We start from the raw sequence: 22,386 nt of genomic DNA, 5'->3' as shown, positions 1-22,386 counted from the left end.
CGATCGCGATACATCTGTGTGAAGCGCAGTGAATTTGTGTTTATGAAAATAAAATGTTTGAATTAGCGGGGAGGTTAATTCAAATTACGTTATCATGGAAAATTAAGGAAAAATTTTAAAAATTTATATTTTTGCGAATAAATTAAAATTTTCATAAAATTTGGGATTTTTAATTTTAAGTTGAAGTTTTTTGAAAAAATTGGAATTTTTTCATACCGAAAATAAAGCTTACATTGCGTGTAAGCAGTTTTTGGTTCTCAATGTGGATAAGCGAGTGCATGAACCTGTAACGGCAAAGTGAGACGAATGAAATTGAACTGGTATACAACTGTATGACTTTCGAACATTCAATTTTTTAAAAAGTCCGTTGTACAGATTTGGTCATTTTCGATAGGATCATGTGCGTTTCTAGCTTTGATTTGATGAGAACCTCATTGACTTTTCATTGATCTCTTTTTATTTTTGTGTTGCTACAATATCACGAAGTGTTGCGCATGAAGTCAAGTACTTTGGGGCAAACCTAGTCGAGACTATCACTATCACGTCCTACCATTCTCTTATGGGATATCGTCCTAATACGAAACATACATCTCTGGATAAATTTGATCGTGGCAACCTTAGTCTTTGCAATTTAGAGTGTAATTTGCGAAAAAGCATGAAACCGCACAGAAAAAGTTACTTCAACCAAAAAATAAACAAAATTTTTTACTGAACAAGATTGAAGAAATTTGAAGCAATTCAAACCTTCAGGTAGTCAGCTTTGTCTAGTGGTTTGCGTATCTAACTTATGAGCGTAATGTCGTCGGTTCGTGACTCGAAATCATGAAAAAACTTTTCTGACTCCAATCGTGCTAAGAATTTTCTTATATGTATCTTTTAGATATCCTTCAGGACCTTATGGAAGAGCTTAGCGAATTTTAAGGGCGGCTGCTTGAGATGACAGGTAAAAAGCTAAGACCCATTCCTCGACGTTTACTGAGAAAGCTTACGATTTCACAATATGAAGTACGATACAACTCCTCAGAGACCGTGGTACGAGCAATTCTAGATCTCACTAAACGAGTTCCAAAGTTTGATAGAAGTTCAGTTGGATTACCTCTAATTAATTTTTATGTTTAAATTTTCTTTTGACTGGACTTTATGTGTTATTCGTTTGAATGTAAGACAAGTAACGTTGGTTTTTTCAAGAAATTGATTTTTGTACGAAAACTCCTGGTTGTTTAAAAAATTCATCGTCATCACATGATACTCCTTTAACAGATCTGTCTTGTGGACTTTGGGCTCCTAAGTTCATCTTTAAAAAGTTTCAAAATTAATTATTAAAATTTTATCTTTACTTACCTCAGTTTTGTCCTTCTTGATGATTTCTTCTAATTTTCAACTCTCATCCAACTTATTTCCATAAAAGCAAAAATTTCTCAATTTTCAAGCACAATTTCCACTTTTTGCTTGATGGAGTGCCCCTCCCTCCAAGTGTTTGTTCTTCCATAAAATAAAAAAAACATCAAACAGAATCGCAAAAGAAACAAATAAATTACCTCACATGGAATTTTCGTCATTATCTTCATCGCACACAGGATGCCTTCACACCACACCACAAGTGTTTTCATAAATTTGTTTGTCTCACTAATTTGTTAAATAAATTGTTTGTTTATTTGCCCCATAAATCACGAGAACAATTTTCTCTTGTTGACTGGTGGTGTCGCGGTCAAAACAAACGTTTTTCTTCTTTGTCACACATGTGTGAGGACAACTAAATTTTATTTATGTGTTTGAACATTTTTCTCTCGTGTTGTGCTGTCGAAAAGGTCGCTAATCTTGACTCATGGAAATTTTTTTTTTGAAAATTCAATTTTGAGCGCATTTTGTAAGTTTTATCAGACAGACTTTAGGTTTTAATAATTTTTCACTAAAACGCCTTACTAAAAATGTATTAAAATTCCTTTCATAATGACATCATACAAAAACTGCACTTGTGCATTATGGAAGAAAAAATATTATAAGACTGACGAAAGATAATGTTATGCATCGTTAAACTTAATTAATTACTTGAAAATACCACAGACAAGTAATTTCCAAGCATTTTTGTGAATAACTTGTGGAGACAACGACTCCTTGTCAACTGAAAAACACTCGAAATATTTTTGGGTAAAATTTCTCGATTTCGTCAGATGACTTTGATAATTGAATTTTCATGTCTGAGATATGCTAATTTTCCATCCACTTTGCATTTCTCTTTTCACGTAAAACGACGAAAATCATGAAAATATCTCTTTCGTTTGTCTCGTATTTTCATCGGGAAAGAAAATTCCTACAAAAAAAGTCGACATGCGACACGCCCCTTTTACAAATTAAACAACATTCTTTCTCATCTTGAATCAAGACGAAAATAATGACGATGAAAATTAAGTGCGCGCAAGTAATTACAAGCTGTGAACGTATCACAGAGCAGCAGTAGAGATAATTAAATTGTAGTTATATCAAAGTTTATTCTACTAATAATGCGCCTCTAAACGATAATTATAGTTGATGACTTGAGAAAACAAGACTTTTTTTTGTCATCGAGAAAATGAGAAAATTTTTCACATTTCTCGTGTAAAATATTTTTTGTTAAAGAGAAAAATTTTCATTAAAATCGGAATTTTTGTCGATTTAATTTTAATTCAACAATCAATTTGAGACACAAACATCTTTATAAATAAATAAATGATTATCGAGTTACACACGACAATTTGTCCCCCTGACAGTTTTTCTGTTTGACTTTTATTTTAATTTGAATGTTGTACATTACCTATTTGTAACGATTTGCTTTACTCGTCGATATTATGTACAAACAATATTAAATTAATAGAGAGGTATAATGTAAAATGATAATGTGCTCGTTTGTGTTTGCGTCTGTTTTGTTGAATAAAATAGCAATTAAATTCCTATTAGAATGTCATGCTATTGTGGTAAATGCTTAATTCAAGGAATTGCCGTGCTATTGATGAAAATGCCACGGTGGGACAAAATTGTAAGTTTCAAATCTATAAACAAACACGTGACAAATTTTTTCCGGGATTGGGTCTTAATCATGTCAACCAATTTCAACGCCGCTCCTTCACAGCTTGAGTTTTTCAAAAACCCGCATTGATCTCCGGAGAAGAAATTTATTCGATTCTTGTGATTTGTTGCATTAGCAAATGTTCGTATATTTTTGATTCATTAGGCAGAATCGTAAGACCCTGAAAATTTGATATGTCGTTATCTCCCGTTTTGTTTATGGCAGTTTGTTTCAAAAGCGTAATGGGGACTCCATCAAAGCTGGTCGATTTCTTATTTGGCAATTCAATAATTGTCTTCAAAATCTGCTCACCTGTTCTCATTCGATGTTTTGTATCAAGTAGTCGCCAAAAAGTCTTCTAGGAGCATTATTTGGTATATTATATCATGTGCTTTTAGTAAATGTTTGACATGCTTGCTAATTTAATATCTTGGATGGATCAATGTTGTGACCAAATGTTCTTTAGTTATGACAGTGTTTTTTCACATTTTATTCGGCCTAAAATTAGACATCCTCATTTCTTTACGGTCATAAAAAGAAAAGAGGATTTTCTGCTTTGCTAATGACACCTGACTTAAAGATTCATACAAAGCTGACGTAATGAATTTCCTTGAACCGTTGGTAGAGTTTGGATTTATGGAAAATACAGGCGTACGATTCAGTCTATGATAATAATATGTCCATTAAAAGTTGCTTGAACATTTCAGAAGGTTTAATTTCAAATATATTGCTCTAAATATGAAAGATAACTTACGTGGGCTTGGGTAAACTCCTCACAAGCAAATCCATAAATTATTTATGCCCAATATTAAAAGGATCCAATAGATGTCCAAGATCCAATAGGAGGTATAATCTAAATAAAAGAGAAAAAATGTGCAAATTCTGAAAAATTAAAAATATGTATAAAATCGTTTACAAAAAATCACTTTTCAGCCCACTGTGATGAATTTGTCATCACAATTTTTTTTCTGCTTTGAAACAACTTTCTTCGCATTAAATATTTAATTGATTGCAACCAATAAAAAAACCTCGAATAATTTTTTTAACGAAAGGTTATAATTTAAAATAGATTTTTTTGTGGTTTTTTTCTCTATGGAAAACTTACCCTTTTATTACCAATATTTACCGTTCAACCAACTCCTCCACTTAATTGATTATCATTTACATCGTCATTACACAACAAAATACTTAATGAGGGACTTTATTGAATAAATAAATTAAACTTTCATTTCATTCATGCAAACGACCATTCATAAAGAAGAAAGCGACGCAATTTCTGAAGAAAACCGCACATTAGGATAAAAATCTAACGAAATCGGTCTGGCTCATTAATAAAAGTGTCAAGCTTGAAATCAAATACTTTTTCATGTGCTTAGAAATTCCTTCATGTGCGAATTTTGTCGATTTTATAGAAACATTGTAGAATTTTTATGTCTTTGTTTGAAAGAAAGCCGACACATAATTAATTCTAGATTTGTTCGTATTGAGAGATATGGATGGATACGACAGGCAAAAAAAGGGTAAAACCAGATGTCGATTCTCAAAAAAATAAATAAAAATCAAATTTTTCATCCTGTGTGTCTTCTTTGCTCCAAGAACTTTGTTGTTGATTACGACGATGAAATTATGAAAAATTTAAATTTTAAATAAAATCGCTCATTCATAGATGAAATATGATGACGTTTTGCGAGTACACTATTAGACATTCTGTCTGTAACGAATTCGCTTGTGAACAAAAACGTGCATAAAAAATGAGATGAGTATTTATGGTCGCTCGCTGAAGAAACCAATGAAACAAAAGAGGGCGGAGCCTCGACTGCGCACTAGCATTGAAATTTCTACAGGGATTTCTGTGTTTGTTCATTAATAGATGATTTATTGACAAAAGAAGGTCCTAAAGTCAATTACTGATAAATTGATAACATTTGGGTCAAATCAATCATCGTGCCAGCGATTTGTGGCAAAGGTCAAAAATGGCAGTTAATGTCACTCGTGTAAGTCGCGACACAATTCACAAATTATTGGCAAACAGTCCATTTTAATTATTCAACAATTATTTTGTAATAAATTAGTGAGAGATTGGCACAGATGAGGCAGTAATTACACTTGGCAAGGGAACATAAGAAGACATCTTGAATGCATGAATAGTTTTGAATTTGGCAGACATTGTCAGGGATGGAAACTTGACTTTGTCATTTGTCAGTAATTTCAATAGTTCAAAGTTTTACCGCACTTCGAAAAAAAATGATCAGGTCACGTGGTTTGAAGAGAAGCCAGGTCACGTGGTTAAAAAGTTCAAAAAATCACGTGGTTGGAAAAATTAAAGAAACTACCTTGTTTTTTTATTTTTTTCAGCCACGTGATTTTTTAACTTGTTTCGCTTTAAACCACGTGACCTCATCTTAAAACCATGTGGTTTTTTAAATTTTATAACCACGTGATTTTTGAACTTTTCAACCACGTGACCTGACCAATCTCTAAACCACGTTATCTCATGTTAAAGCCACTTGTTTTGCTTTTAATTTCCAAACACGAGATGTTTTTAACCACGTGACCATATCAACTTTCAAACTACGAGACTTTATCTTAGAAATCACGTGGTTTCTTTGATAATTTAACCACGTGGTTTGAAATTTCTCAAAAAACAAATTCTGTTGAGCAGTTCTAAATCTATAAAGAGCAAGAAAACACTCAAAAATAAGGAGGATCTTGGCAAAAAAAACTAAGAAAATTTCTATGGAAAATTTTCAAAATTTACGTCAATTTCCAATTACAAAAGCTGAGAGCCGCGTGATACAAGTGCCATCACTGAACATCCTCAAGAACAGACAATTAACCACAAAGCCGATAAACGATAAACTTTTTTTTCGTTCATTCAAAATCCCATTGACGTACAAGAGCACACAACACGTGTACAAACACTTATGGGTTTGGCCAGAAACCAAAAAGAGCGTATGTTCGTACACTCGGTATTCGGTACGATTTCATTCTGTTCACCAAAGTAGATTGAGTCAGTCCACTATTGGTGTTGTCAGTCAGTTTCAATTTAGAATTTGTCGTGGATGTAACGTGAAAACGAGACGTGCGTCGATCAAAAAAGTGATTTAGTGATGATTTTAGCTAATAAATTAAATAAAATTATTAAAAATAAATCAAATTAAAAAAAATTAAGAAAAGGATTAAAATAAAATAAAAAATGATGGAAAATCAAGAAATAAAAGTGTCACGGATCCCCAAGCCGTTTTCAATTGAAAGCCTGATTTCGAAACAGAATGACTTACCGCCGTCGTCTCCGGAAAAAAATTCACCGCCATCTGCGATGGAGACACAGATAACTACGAGCCTTGGTGGCTTTGGAGCCAATTACCATCCAGCGATGTTGCCTTTTCCCCTCTACCATCCCTGGCTGGCTGGTTATCTGCAACAACAAAACTTACCTCAGCATTTGCAACAACAACAACAACCGCCAGCGCCACCAATTGATCCCGCATCGACAAATTACCACCTTCAACTCTCACAATTTCTGACAAATAATAGTCATAACAACAACAAATTAAGTGAATTATTCAGTGATTTTAGTAATAGTGAGCGTGCAAAGCTTTTTCTACCCAACTACTATCGGGATCAGTCGGTGGGCAGCAAAAGTCGCGACGAATCTTGCAGTTCACCGGAAGATGGGTCCATGGGACGGTGCATCAGTAGGACTCCATCACCGGATGAAACCAGTGATAAACATCTCGGTAAATTTTTGTTCATTCATGAAATCAATCAATCATCATCCAATCAATTCAACGAGCGTGAATTACTTTTCATTGAAAAAAAAATTGTTGTGTCATGTTATCAATTACTTGCTAACAAGCAAGGGGTTGGGGCATGCTAATTTGCCTCTTTAAAGGCTGAACATGACTTGACATGGTTTTCATGTTTTTTTGGGAAGTTCGAGGCAAGTTTCATCATTTCTTACAAAACGCCGTTAAATCACGAAACGTCGAGAGTTGATAAGGAAAAATTAAATAAAAATAATTCACACGATTGATTTTTATCTTAATTCAACACACAATCTTATCTAATCTAATTAAATTATTCCTCAGTCAATTTAATAATAATCGTGATTTATCGTCGAAATCATAGCAAAAAATTATGTAACCCTAAATTTAATGAGACACAACAAAGGAAAAAAGTCACACGCGTTCGTGAATTCAAGTAGAAAATATTAATTTTTACGACACCAGCCCTCGAGTTGTTGGTCGTCGTTTATCTGATAATAATGAATGTTTATTTATGAGCCGCAGATTAGAATTTTATCCTGTAATTACATTAAGGAGAGCAAAGTGTGTGTGTGTGTGAGACGTGCAAAGCGATTAATTTTCAGTGAATTTGTTTTTTTTTTGAGGGATGCGGAGTTAGTGGAGTGAACAGATGCATTTAATGGCAATGATTAGAAAAAGGCGTGAAAATTTGTTTTTTGGAGATTTGGAAAATTTTTGTTTATTTAGTCAAATTTAATTATGAAAGTCAGAATTTAAATTCAAAGCTAATTTGTTTTTCGCTGAAATGTTAATGAAGATAAAAATTATTTCTTCATAAAAATAAAACTGTAAAAAAATAACCAAATTTAGTCATTTTTTTTAACAGAAAAAAATTTTAATTTTATTTTTTAAAGAAATTTTAATTATTTTTATTTGTTAAAAAAAAATAAAAAATTTAAAAATCTTAATTTACATAATTAATTTTAATCAAAAAAAAAAAAAAAAAATAGGTAAATAAATTATTTAAAAGTGATTTGATAAAAAAAAAGTTTCAAAATAAAAATGAAAAGCGAAATAATTATTTAAAGATCAAATATCGTCTAAAAAATTATTTTTCAATCAAAAAAATAAATAAATAAATAAAAAAGTAAAATAAAATTTAATTCATAAAAATTTGCAGGAATTATATTTTCATAAGCATTTTTTTAATTATTTTGCTTTATTTTTTATTTTACTTTTTTTTCAAAAAAAAATTACTTTAATTAAATTTTATAATATTTATTTCTGACTTTTTTAAGAATATTTTTTTTTTAATTAATTTTTTCAATTTTAAATAATTTTAAGATTTTTTTGAAATAAATTTTGAAAATTGACATAAAAAGCTTGTTAAGCTAAAAAAAATAATTTAAATTTTAATTTAATAAATTTAATTTAAATTTTAATTTAATTATTTTAGGTTTAAAAAATCAAAGTTTAAAAAAATAATTCATAAAAGTTTGCAGGAATTATATTTTTATTTTTTTTAATAATTTTATTTTATTTTTTCTTTGTTTATTAAATTTTAATAAATCTCTCCAAAATATTTATTTCTGACATTTTTATCAATAATTTTTTTTAATTAATTATATTTTTTATAATTTTTAATAATTTTAAAGTCTTTTGACATAATTTTTAAAAATTAACATGAAAAGCTTGTTAAGCTATATAAACAATTTAAACCAAAAAACTCTTCAAAATTTTATTAAATTGGCCAAAAATTGCAAAATATTTTTAAATTTATTTTTTTTTTCTGATCAATAAAAGTCAATTTCCGTTTTCCCATGAACACTATAATAAAACCCATTTAAAGTGATAAAACCTCCAAATGTACGATAATGCACTTACTCCTAATATAATAAAATAATTTAATCAAATAATCCCGGGATCAATATCAACAAAATAATAGTTTCAGATAACGCGCAACTTAACTTTACATATTATTATATGCGTTCCCCCTCTCCAGCAAACTAGCAACTGTTATGATTATTATTTATAAATTTGTTGTTGGTTGCACTTTTATTAAAATTAAATAAATAAATGCGAGGGTGATTAAAAAAAGCGACCGTTTAGACGACATTTAACGAAGGGCAATGATTGTTCTGGGATTAGTCTTCGTCAGTAATCCTCGGTAATGGATAGTTGATGTACTTTCGGGAATTTTATGTAAATATTTTCTCGAATGACAATCATCATCAAGAAACAAAGCCAGGCAATGAAAATTATTATTATTATTCATAACGACGAAAAAAGGGTCGGTCTGCAATTTCTCTCATGAAAAATCACTTTTACAGTTAAATTATTCGAGCATTTCATTTAATTTGTGATTTTTTTTTGCACTTAATAAAATGATAGACGGCTGACGGGAAATTGTTCGTAACAATGATCCTTTTTAGCATCGCTCAAAAGGGATTTCAAGTCGAAAATATGATTTTTAACGCATTTGCGGCATTCGATCCGGTGTAAGAGTAGAGAAAATTGTCAGTGTCATGCATTTTTGTGTATTCCATGGAGGGTTTTTATCTCAATTTTTTCAAGAGGGTGTGAAAATTTCGATTATTTGTTTATTTTTGGTGACATTATCGTACGAGGTTAACTAAAATCTTGATAAAATGTCCAAAATTTCAATTAAAAATCTCATCACAGGCATTTCCTACACTCGTAAATCATAAAATCATGGACAAAAAATGCATTTTAATTTAGAAACGGAAATAATCACGTGAAGGAATGCACTTCAAATACTTAATTGTTTGCCTACTTGACTTGAAATATTAGTCAAAAACACAGAAATTCCCACTTAAATTAATTCCTAACAAATAAAATCGAAAAAAAAATCAAATTCCGTCCTTTAATTGAACTAATCTCTGCTTAGCATTAAAAGCGTTGTCAGCGATCGATATGACTTTTGTGATAAGATTCGAGCATTATCTGGCACTTAATTACATTTAAACGCGCTAATTTAACGTAAACAATAATAACTAATTAAAGGTAACTTAATATTAGATAAAAGTCACTTTTGATTAAAATAATTATTTTTTGATTGAACGATAAGCTGCTGCTCGTTGATTGATGAAAAACTGTTGCTGCATGTCACTTGAGTTGCAATTTTAATTATTTTCTTGTTAATTGTTGCAGATATCGAGCAGTCGGATACGGAAAATTCGGATGACGATGAGTCAATTGATCCAAGTGGTGATACGGGAGACGAGGACACGGAAAAAGGCTCAAAGGGGAATTCAAAGTCACGGAGACGAAGAACGGCCTTTACATCGGAGCAGCTTTTGGAGCTGGAGCGGGAATTTCATGCCAAGAAATATTTGAGTTTGACGGAACGGAGTCAGATTGCCACGAGTCTGAAATTGAGTGAAGTGCAGGTAATTTTATTTTTGATTCTATTTTAAAGGCTTAACTTTATATTTATTTTATTTTTTTCTCTCATTTTATTTTTTTATTAAATATTTTTCTAAAAATTATTTTTTTAAATATGGAGAAATTTTTAAACTTTTTCATAAAAAACTGAACTAATTTTGACGATTAATCTATTTATTTTAATCTAAAATATTTTTATTGAGATTTTCTAAACTAAAAATTTAGCTAAAATATTAAAAAAAAAAAATTTTTTGAACTTTTTGCCCTATTTCAAAAAAAAAATGGGGCAAAATAGAAGTTGAAAAAAAAATTAACTGTTAAATTTTTAAAAATTTTTTCAAAAAATTTATTTTTTTTTTTAATTTTTTGCAATTTTTAAAAAATCAATATTAAATCGGAAAAAAAATTGATTTTAAATGAAATATTTTTCTAAAAATATTATATTTTTAATAAAATTATTATTATTTTTTTTTATTTTTTATGTTTTGTTAGGAACATATATTTGAAAAGTCGAAAATTTTAATGAGAAAAAATAAAAAAATAAAAATTTTATGAAAAAAAAATCAATCAAAAAAATTCAATAAAAAAAATAATTTACATAAATTAATTAATAAAAAAAAAATATTAAACAAAAATTAAATTAAAAAAAAATTTTAATTTTTATTTAATTGGTTTTTTTTATTTTTAATGAAATTTAATCAGTAATTTTTATTTTTTTTTATTGATATTTTTCTTTTCAAATAAAAAAAAAACAAAAAAAAATAAATAAAATTTTAAAAACAATACTTACCAAAAAAAATTCTTACTTTAGGTGAAAATTTGGTTCCAAAACCGTCGTGCCAAGTGGAAGCGCGTCAAAGCCGGCATCAATTCTCACAATCTCGGCAATCGCGGTTCAAATTGCTCAAATGGCGTAAAACTTGTCGTACCAATTCCCGTTCACGTGAATCGCTTTGCCATCCGATCTCAACATCAACACATGGAAAAAATGGGAATTTCCGGTCCAAAGCCAGAATTGAGAAAGGAAATTTGTCCCGAAAACAGCGGCTTTGATAGATTTAACAAATCAAGTGCACCTCCAACAGTTGCCGCTGCACCAGGACCGCCAACCGGACCAATTACTGGATTACTTACCGCCCGACAAAACCCAATAATGATCAAACCGAAGCCGTTCTGATGGATGTACCTCTCTAAAAAAATGTAATTAAATTGTCAATTTCGATTTCAATTAAACGTAAGATGAATCTATTGAATCTTTATAATTTTTTTTTGTAAATATTATTGAATAAAAAAAAATATTTATAAGCAATATTTTAACAAACGAAGAAATTTCAAGAGACAACTTTTACCTTTTAAATGAAAATTAAAGTTTATTAAAGGAAATAAATGTTTTTAAAGAATCAAAGAGTTTCGATTTGATCCCACTTGAAGTTAATAATTTTTTCCGCTCAATTAAACGCAAAATTTCAAACATTTCTTCGGAACATCTGTCGTCGCTCAAAGGTAAGATTTTTATTGATTGTCAAAATATTTTTTTAAAAAAATTAAATTAAAAATCGCAAATCGATCACTTTCAACGTCAAATCACGTGATTGATTCAAATTTGATGTCTTTTCGGCATAATTGGCGCCGTTTGTGTCGCTTATCCTTTCGCACGTTATAAAAACAATTTGTCACTCGATTAAAAGAAGAGACAACACAAATAAAAATTTTCCAGGTGTCTCACGCCCTTAATTTATCCCGAAAGCCTTGGTCATATATCAAAAAGTTAATCGTTTTGTAGTTTTATAATTTTTTTTCTCTCTTCTATGTGTGTTCGTGCATTAGAGGCAGTTACGGCTAAAATACACACAATTATTTTTATTGTTTGAATTAAATGCTCACTTAAAATGTTTAGAGGGATTGCAACGAATTTACAAGTCATTATGTGCTGTGTGTTGTAAAGCTACTCTATTTTATTATTTCTTTTTTTTCTTTTTCTTTTATGAGATGAAAAAGGTGTGATTTTTGTGTTGTTGTAAATTATTTTCACATAAATGTGACACGGATGGCATTACGGTGATGCGGGAAGAGAGGAGAGATGAAAGGTCGTTGTTCACGATTTTTGGATTTTGCGTCTTAAAAGAGCTTCTGAAAGCTTTTATTTTAATAAAAAATATATTTTTTTATTATTTTAAATTTTATTTAATTTTTTACAGATAAATTAGTTTTTATTTCTATTATTTTTTTTTTTTTTTAAATTTAATTTTTTTTTTTATTTTTTTTTTTAAATTTTAATTTATTTTAAATTAAATTTATTTTTTTTTTAAATTTTTATTATTTGTTTAAATTTTATTTAGTTTTATTTGATTTTTTATTTTATTTAATTTAATGCACTTTTTTTAAATTTATTTTATTTTTAAATATTTTTTAAAATTTTGTTTTATTAAATTTAATATTTTATTATTTTTTTGAATTTATTATTTTAATATTTTTTTTATTAAATTTATTTTTTTATTTTCATTTTATTTATCTATATTTTTAAATTATTTTTTTATGTAATACCTAAGTTATATTTTTTTTATAAAAATTTATCGAAATTTTAAAAATCGAATTTAAAGCTCTTTGAGCGTTTAAAATAGATTTTTTAAAAAATCTTAAATTCATTGATTGGATTTAAAATCAATTTTTAGAGAGTCTTCCTATTAAACTAGACAAGAAGTAAACATGTTTACCACTAATCTGCGACTTTTGTAACCCTCCTCTTATTTACTCATGTACTTTCAAACAGTTTCAAAACAAATCCCGGGTAAGTCTACAGACACAAAAATCGTCATGAAAGATTCTTCGAACAATGAACGAGAGATACAGCGAGAGGATTTTCGCATTACACACAAAACGTAACAAAAAATAAATAAATCAGTTCATGCCTGCTAAAGATTTGTAATAAATCTGCTGACTATTGACACGCCCATTCATAATTTTTCTTTCATCATCAAAAAAAAAATGTTTTGTATGACATTCAATTGTAATCATAATTCATAGAGTTTTGCTACATTTTTGTTAATCGACGCAATATTACGGCCCTTTTGTGCTTTTACGACGATTACGACCAAACGACGACACAATCTGTAGTGTGAAATCAGGAAAATTAGTTGCTTTAATTGCTATTTCCGTGACAAATTTAACGACATCAGGAACCCCGAACTATCAAATCGAACGCAAGAGTCAGAATGTCTGCCAGAGTCAAATTCCAACGCGAGTGCATTTCTAGCAACTTTTTAATATTCCGGTCCCGTGACGAGACAAACTTCAAAGAATATTTCGTTTCTAACATAAACAATCGATTTCGAAATCCTTTGATTTCTAATCGCTCTTTAACAAAAAAAGACAATAAAGACATGTCCAATTTATGATTAATGATGTTTGTTCGACACATAAAACAAAAAAAAATCTGTCAAATTATGAATTTTAATAATTTTTGTTTTTTCGGTGCGGTTAAAGATCACTCAACATAAAGGGCTTTACTTCCTCTATTTTCGGTTCTATAAAGTCCTTTCCGGTTGCCATTAAATTTGTCGGGTTCGCAGAAAAATAAAGAGGAATGCGCATATTAATTGGGCAATTAATGAGAGGATCTGAGTCAGATTTTCGATACATTTTTGGCGGCGGGCACGATTTTTGTCGGACATCATCGTAGCACGTTCCACACTCAATAAAAATAATGGACATGATTTTCGTGCCAAAAATAGTCAAGTGCTTGGAATAGAAGTGGTTGGTCTGTATCGTAATTATTTTGTCATAAACATGGCAATTCAATGATTTTTGAACAATTTATTTATGATATCATAAATAAAAGAATAAATAGTGGTAATGGACAATCATGATGCTTTGTTTATGCTGTTTATGAGGCGAATGATGGTGGTGGGTTGAAAAGTTCTTTGAATTATTTGAGGAACGCTCAGTGAGAAAAGAGTAACTCAGTCTAATAACCTCATTCTGTTTTTTTCTGTTCAAGTCTTGATTTTTTGCAATTTATTCATTAGTCTCATAATTCTCTGTCAAAATGGAACTGCAGTAATCCGTGCGTTGACCCAGCCATGGATTTGTAAAGTATCGTGTTTGTCCCTTTTATTTTCATTATATTTCTATTTCTCATCATAAAGTCGACCTTTTTTGCAGTCTTAGTGAACAATATTTAACAGAATTTAGTTAACTTTGATTCAACCCATCGCAAAAAATTATGAAAAGTTTAATTCACTTTACTTTTAGCTTTAACATTTATAATTCTTTCCAAAGATTTTGTCAAGCTGTGTCCTTCAAATAAACTCCAAGTTTTTTTAAAAATTCATCTTGAATGTTTATTATAAAGGTTCTTTTTGAAAAAAGTTTTGAAATAGCATATTAAACCTTGACTTTCCAAATTTTTTGAATGTTTATTTGGCTTTTTATTCTTTAAAAGCCCATATTTGTATTTTAGAGCTCATTTAGATCAGTGTCCAGAATTTATATTGAGAATCTTATAGTAACATTATAACCTAGACCTAGACTAAAATTTGGTTTAGAGCCTTTCCGTCTAAAAAGGTTAAAGTTCCATGTTGAATTTCTTTTTTGTGTACTTCAATGACAGTCACGCTCTTTTACCCGACTTTTTCTCGAAAGTCCTGGCAACGGCCAACGAAATCTAAGTAAGTGTGATAACTCGCTTGACAAATTATATTTATTTTCATTTTCAAGAGAAGCTGTTGTAGCTTTCATTAGCGTCCTTACCATAAGACTTCTTAACAATGTTGAAAATTTCTTTTCAGGTGTTTGTGATTTAACTTCAGAAAAAAGTTTTTCAAGTTTATTTTTTTCCTCACTTATAATTTGTAGATCCACGTTATAATCTGGACGATGCATTTTACCTGAAATAGAAAAAGTTTTTTTATCAATCTGAATACTTACCAGTGATCAATAGAAACATTCAATTAACTTTCCTAACCACCCTCCTTTGCACAATATAGAAAACCGTTTCTAACTTTTTTTTTATAATACCTATCGTTGAAACATCAGCTCTAGGCCCTTATAGAAAGAGGTGACAAAGAGAACAATTTTTGAATATTGATGTCTCTTCACTTCATCCACACAGCTACAAAATTTTACACATAATTTGTTTATATTCGCCGCAATTAACATATGAACCACTCGCACATTAAAGCAACAACAACAACGAAATTAATTAAAAATTTTCAACACGATCACACCATTATTATGATTGATATTTGATGTATCGATTTGAATTTTTCACGTTTTCAGAATATATTGACTTTGTCATTTCTTGTTTATGTGTTTATTCATTATTTTATTGATTCCAAAAGAAATGAGGGACATATATCATGAGACATTATTTTTCGAGCGACTTCCCAGAAATTAATGCATGCAAATATTTTTTTCGGACGTTCATGGGAAATTGTCTGGATCATGTTGCATTTTTTTTGCGTTTGTTCGAGGTGTGATCGATGTGAAATAAAATTGACAGACAGGAGACTGGCATTGCAATCAGTGATAAGACATCTTCATCCGTGAATTTTGGCGCCACTCAAATCGAGTGTTGGAAATATTAATTTATTTTTTGTCGTTGTTCAAAAAATTAACATAACTTTCGTAATCGGTACATTAATCATCAATGTAATGCTGCTGGAGGACTGGCAAGGAAGAGAATGAGGATAAAAGCCACAACAAAAGGACAAATGTTCTATTCACAGAACACATTTGTAGGTGCATTTAAAAGCCATTAATAATGTTTTTTTTTGCTCATATAATCTGTAGAAACACACAAAATGTCATAAAATATGGATAATAATAATTCTCGTTCGCATCATGAAATAAAAAAAGACCACATGAATAGAAAATGTGGTTGTTTAAAATCTGCTAAAATGATGTTGATGAGATTTGTTTAAACATGACTTCTGTTCATTTGCCATGGGAAGCATAGCAAAAGATAAAATTACACAAAAGGGAGAACAAAGCGCAATAATTTGGGGATCAATTTAGTAAGAGGCGTGGCATTTTCATTACTTTTTCACTACTGCGTTAGTCCACTAGACTCTTGGAGTAATTTTCGACGACAATCTTCGCTTATGGCTTACAACAATGACGACGACGACAAAAAAGCAATTTACCCTTAATGACTTTTGGTGAGTGTTGTTTGGCGTTTTTTTATTGATTCCATAAACGAACGATAATCACTTCTTCCTGGTGTTTTCGGTAATATGTTGTTTTGCGGTTAGGACAAATTTATTCACCCAAAAGTTGTGGAAAAACAAGTCGATTTGAACATATTTGACTTGAAATAAGGGGAAAATGAGATTTTACTCCGTCTGTCTGATTTTTTTTATTTTTAAGTCTTTCTTGACGAATTATAAACTTTTGTCCGTCCTGTCTGTCCGTTTGTCTCAATGTCACAGAGGAGTACAAAATGTGAATTTCAAAATTTTCAAAATATTTTTGAGTTCATTAGACTCAAAAATGCACTATTTATAAAATTTCACAACAAAACGCCTTGACATTTTTTTATTGTCTTCATTTTATATTTTCTCTCGTTTTTTATCGAGATGACAATCCAAATATGTGGAAAAATGGGAGGTTTCCTCAGCATAATAAAATTAAATGTTTATTTTCGCGACGATGACATGACACTTTCTTTTTGCGGGATTCATGTCCAAATTTTATTATTTCTCCTCTTTTCGTGTTCGAAGACGAAAAAATCCGGAATAAGCAAAAAATTGAGTTAATCGATACGAAAGACGACCATTGACTCCAGAATTTTATTGATTTCTCTGCTTTTCAACAAAAAGCAAATTGTTAATGTTTCGGTTTGTAAATGAAATGTGTGCTAAAAGTTCTGCAAGGATGCTTCTCATGCAGAGTAACATGAATTCTCGAAAAGGGGAGAAATACATTTAATTCAATTGCCAAAGTAACAAATTTACATTTCATATTCATAACTGATGTCAAAAATTGTTTGGTTCCGCCCATCATAAAAATAAACATGATAAACGAATTAAGAGAGACTGTAATCGATTCTAAACAAGTTTCAATCAAAAAACTTCCTATTGTCATAATTTTTTTTCCTCGTTTCATACATTTCGTTGATTTTTTTTTTCTGTAACGTTGAGGGTTGCTGAATGACATCTTTCGCATATACACACGGAAAAAGAATTCAAAAAATCAAATTGAACTACATTAAATATGTGTAGATAATCAATGTTGTAAAAGGCGATGAATAAATTCCCCTTTTTAATAAAAATTATTTCGAGGAGTAGGAAACAACAATAAAATGTAACGTCGTCGTTGTTGTCATTTATCGGCGCTAATGTTAATTCGTCAATTTATGATAAATTACAAGCGAAAAAAGAGCATTTAGTGAAAGGTTAAAGTGAATTACAGATTTTGAAGAATGCGTAAAAAATAAATTAATTGAAGGGTGTACTATGCTCGTTTAGTGTTAAGTGTGGTAATGGCCTGAAACTATGCAATGAACACTGTGATTTGGGAAATTTAATTTGTGGACACGTGTTTTAACGAATTTTAAAGATTTTTTTGGTATTATAACTTATTGAATTTTAAAATTGAATTGAATTTCATAAAAAATATAAAAATTTTATTTTTTTAGGAGCCAAACATTATTTTTTTTGTATTAATAAAAATTATTTTCTCCATTAAGAATTGTCAAAAAATCGTAAGATGTTTAAAATTTTGCAAAAATTTTTTTTATTATTTTTTTAGATTTAGTACATGAAATAATATTTTGTTTGGGGCAACTGTTCAACAATTTGTTTTTGTTTACTTTGTTTAACGATGCTACATACCTATAGTAACTTTATAGCTCGTAAAATATTACCATAAAGTTTAAAGTAACAGACAAAATTAAAAATACCGTATATAGTGTATATTATGGGATAATACTACTACACACATAAGGCCAATGCAATTTCAAAAAATGTTTCACATTACTCTCACCTATTTTTTTTTTTTCCAAAAATCTAAGGAGCGAACAACGGAATACAAATAATGGTCGATAAATAACCTTAAAAACATACGAAAGCTGACTAAGAATCATAAAAAAATTTGTTAAGGCCAAAGCAATAATCCTAAATGTTTCAGGTTTCACAGACGTTCTGAAAATTAGGTAGGATGTATATCGATTATCGAGTATCTAACAGTGTAAAAGTTCATTTTTCTCTATAATTATCAAGAAGCTTACATGTTTTTAAACATAAATTTGAAAATTAGGAGGGATGAATATTTTTCTTCACAAAATTGATTGAAATTCACTAAAAATTTGAAAATGTATGAAAACATCGAGTTTTCATTTAATTTGATGATTTAATGATTTTAACGAAAATTTTGATCGTTTTCAAAAGAATTTAGATCAAAAATGTACTAAAATTTGAAATTTTTCTTACATTTTAGATACTCGATATCCCAACTGGGATTTTCAGAAAAAATTAGTTGGGAGGTAACCTGAAACATTTAGGACTATTTTTTGGCCTAATTTATAATTTTTGTTATGTTTTGCAATTTTTAAAAGGATTAGACTAATTTCCACAGAAAAAAAACTGAAAAAATTCATAGTTTGAAATTTGTCAAAAATTTTTAAAAATAAAAAAGTCGTTGGAAAATTTTTGTTTTTTTTTTGTTACGAAAATTTGTTCCTAAATGTCTTGAAAATACAGTATTAAATATTAAAACTCTTAAAGATACTAAAATATACAGAAAAATCATAAATATTTTTTTTAATTTTAATTCCTAACTTTTTGAGGTCCAAAATAATGTGAAACATTTTTTAAAATTGTACTTGCCATTAATGAAGTGTAAATGAATGCCAAATGAATAACAGTTGGTAATCATCATTACCGAGCTTTGCAACCTGTACACATCTAATTGAAAGCAATGACATATTAGTACTCAGCGAACCTTGGTAAAGCTTACATCGTCTTCACTCATTAGTTTAAAATCACGAAAGTGGTATGTTTTTTTGTTATATATACTGTAAAAATACTTTTTTTTATTACGAATTCTAACACATAAATTTAGTGTTAAAGATCAAACATTAGTGACTTTATTTAAAGTATCAAAATTTTGTATTTAATTTGGTAAAAGTAAAAAAAAAACAATTCAAAAGTTCAATATAAATGGTTTACATGGTTAATAAAATATGAGATTCACATTTTTTTTACTCATAGGAAATGAAGATGATACACAATAAAATATATATTTTAACCATCATGGTTTTAATATGTACCAAAAAACTCACCATTGCAAATGAAGTTGTGTCAGGTCCTTTTTCGATGGAACAGTTAATTGCGTATGTAAATATTTCTTTTTTTCATCTTAGACAAAAGTAGACAAAACATCGCTAATGAATTATTCTTTTTATAGCCAATTGGGAAAAAACGTAGAATCAAGAGATGTAAACTTTTCAGATGTAATTTCTAAAAGTGTATTTAATTTTGGACATGATCTTGTCTCGAATATTATGAAAATGAAACCAAATAGCAAAAGTGAAGTGATTTCACCGGTCAGTATTGTTTCATCTTTGAACTTGGTTCTTCTTGGAGCAAAAGGTACTACTTATGATGAAATATTGTCAACTTTGGGTTATAATGAAAGTATGTACTCCTTTCTTTAAAATTTATTTCATTACAAAATTTTATTAATTTTAGGCACATCTCTCTTTGAAAATTCATCTAAAATACACGAATCGTTTAGTTCGCTTATTGAAAACATAAATAACCCATCAACAACCCAATTTACATCTGAAAACACTTCTTGGAAGAATGTTAATGTATCGGAAGTATATCGCTCTGGTCAATACAAAAATGAATCTGGAAATTCCAAAACATCAATTGTGAATGGAATTTTTGTACAAGAAGGTCGTGGATTGAGAAATAGTTATGTGATGGCAGCTAAAAATTTATACAAATGTGAAACGAAAAATTTAGATTTTGCTACATCTCCTGCTCAATCAGCTCGATACATAAATGAGTAAGTTCAAGGTTTGAGCAAAAAAAAATGCAAATTATTTATTTTTAACTTTTTAGCTGGGTAAATAATGAAACTAAAGGACTCGTACGGAACATTGTTGGAGAATCATTAGATACTGCAACCAAATTAATAATTGTAAATTCATTGTACTTTAAAGCAGATTGGTTCAAAGAATTTATTGATGGGGCGACAGACATGTGAGAATACATAATATTCATATAATCATATGTAGTAATGATCAAAAGGCTTTTTCGCATACAAAACCTTCAAAATTGAGCTCCTATGTATGTTAGAGCCCATTTTTGAGGGTTTTGCATGAAAAAACATATCACCGGATTTCAAAATTTCATAAAAAAAAATGACAAGGGATTTTTTGATGGCTTTAGTCTCTAAGTCGTCGAAAAAAAACCTAAATTCAAAAGTCTGCAATGAGCTTTTGAGGTTTTAGGCATCTTTTAGTGGATTTTGGGGGTTTTAAGTACCTCTGGTACTAAATATACCGAACCATACTAAAATTTCATTTAAAAAACCGAGCTCATTACAGAATTTTTAATTTAGGTTTTTTCGATTACTTTAGGCCTAACTAACTCAAAGCCATCAAAATATCTCATGTCATTTTTTTTAATGAAATCGGGTGATGTAAAAAGAGCCGTTTGCTAAAAATTAATGATCGCCATTGTAGATGTTAATAAAATTTCTGTTCCTTTTTCAGGAAAAACTTTTATCCAAATGGATTGGAAAATCCTGCAATCTCTGTTGAAATGATGGCAAATGCTGGACATTTTCCTTACGGAGAATCAAGGGACTTAGATTGCCGTATTTTGGGACTTCCTTACAAGGATAAACAAACAACGATGTACATAATCATTCCGAATAACTCGAACAAAAGCAAATTGGAAAAACTCCAAGCTGACCTCAGTTTTGATAAACTCGAGACTCTGATCGATCAAATGACAGTGAAAACCGCCATTATTCTTCTTCCAAAAATGTCACTGACAAATCAATACAATTTGCGGGATATTCTTGAGGGAATGGGAGTTAAATCTCTTTTTTCTCCTCGCACGAGTGATCTTAGTTTAATATCAGAACCTGAAATCAACTATTCTCAAACTAGACAGACCGAGGGACTATATAATCAATTGGTTTTTTCCCGCCTTCGTGATGAATTGAACGTTTCAAATAAGAAAAAACGAGAGGTTACAAATAATGCATATCTAGAAAGTCTTGAGAGACTTCGTCAAATGGATTTGTCAAATCCTGGTTTATTTGCTAGTGACGTTTTACATAAAATTAAGTTGATAGTAAATGAGCAAGGAACTGAAGCAGGTGCAGCTACGGCTGTTACCATAAATCGGTCAGGACCTCAAGTATTTTTCAGAGTAGAAGTGCCATTTTTAGTAGTCATCAGACATGATAGTACTAAGCTACCTTTGTTTTATGGAAGCGTTTTTGAACCTTCTACTTAAGTTTTTTTTTATAAAATAAAAACTACCTGATTTTTAATTTTTCACTGTATCGCTAATTTACTTTGTTTTTCATTTTTATGTAGTTCCACCTAGTTTAAAATTAAAATTTTGGTCCATCTTCATATCTACTTCAAGTCCTTCCAAATTTTTTCCGATGTTTTTGTCCCAAAAGTTTCTTTCCCAAAATATTTAAAAAATATTAAAAAAAAAAATTAAAAATAAAAAAAAAGTTTTTTCTTTTTCAAAATAAATTAATTAAATTAAAAATGAAAAAAAATTAAAAAAAAAAAAATTTAAATACTTTTTTCACATAAAATTTTTAAATAAAAATTTAGTCATTTTTTTTTTAAAAAATTTTCATAATTTTCAAAATTAATATTTAAAAAAAAACAAATATTTTTTTTTATTTTATTATTATTATTAAATTAAATTAAATTTAATTTTTTTTATAAAAATTTCAATAAAAATTATTTGATATGAAAAAGTTATTCAAAAAAATATTTTTTTGTGAAAAATTCAAAAAAAGTGGGAAATTTTGAGTTTAAGTTTATCTGTCAACGTTCTAAAGTAAAAAAATAAAAAAAAAAATTCTTGATCTAAAATTGGTGCTTTAAAAATTACGAGACTTCATACAAAAAAGTTATTTTTTTTTTATAAAAAGTTTCTTAATTAAGGAATTTATAAAATAAAAAACAAATATTTTTTTTTATTT

General features: G+C 29.2%; 2 protein-coding genes across 5 annotated transcripts; both read left to right on the top strand.

Annotated features, from left to right (window-relative positions):
- Positions 1 to 6,049: 6,049 nt before the first annotated feature.
- LOC134831024 (homeobox protein unplugged) lies at positions 6,050 to 11,573 on the top strand. Its single transcript, XM_063844657.1, has 3 exons — positions 6,050 to 6,783; positions 9,964 to 10,202; positions 11,009 to 11,573. Exons 1-3 carry the CDS (start codon positions 6,240 to 6,242, stop codon positions 11,372 to 11,374), a joined length of 1,149 nt encoding a protein of 382 aa, XP_063700727.1. The 5' UTR covers positions 6,050 to 6,239; the 3' UTR covers positions 11,375 to 11,573.
- Positions 11,574 to 19,136: 7,563 nt separating this feature from the next.
- On the top strand, positions 19,137 to 21,781 carry LOC134830872 (serine protease inhibitor 28Dc). 4 transcript variants are annotated; one of them, XM_063844476.1, is made up of 6 exons: positions 19,137 to 19,188; positions 19,407 to 19,528; positions 19,603 to 19,832; positions 19,887 to 20,208; positions 20,265 to 20,405; positions 20,921 to 21,780. In XM_063844476.1, the coding sequence occupies exons 2-6, from the start codon at positions 19,410 to 19,412 to the stop codon at positions 21,672 to 21,674; spliced, it is 1,566 nt and encodes a 521-aa protein (XP_063700546.1). In that variant the 5' UTR covers positions 19,137 to 19,188; positions 19,407 to 19,409; the 3' UTR covers positions 21,675 to 21,780. The 4 variants fall into 4 exon arrangements, with proteins under 4 accessions (XP_063700546.1, XP_063700550.1, XP_063700547.1 ...); XM_063844480.1 differs by having other exon boundaries at positions 19,407 to 19,532; positions 20,921 to 21,779; XM_063844477.1 differs by lacking the exon at positions 19,137 to 19,188 and adding an exon at positions 19,190 to 19,322 and having other exon boundaries at positions 20,921 to 21,781.
- Positions 21,782 to 22,386: the final 605 nt, after the last annotated feature.

The sequence above is a fragment of the Culicoides brevitarsis genome, chromosome 2 (genome assembly GCF_036172545.1).
Source record: "Culicoides brevitarsis isolate CSIRO-B50_1 chromosome 2, AGI_CSIRO_Cbre_v1, whole genome shotgun sequence".
Lineage (NCBI taxonomy): Eukaryota > Metazoa > Arthropoda > Insecta > Diptera > Ceratopogonidae > Culicoides > Culicoides brevitarsis.
The sequence above is the reverse complement of the archived record's forward strand: the minus strand, read 5'-3'. Positions and strand labels throughout refer to the sequence as shown.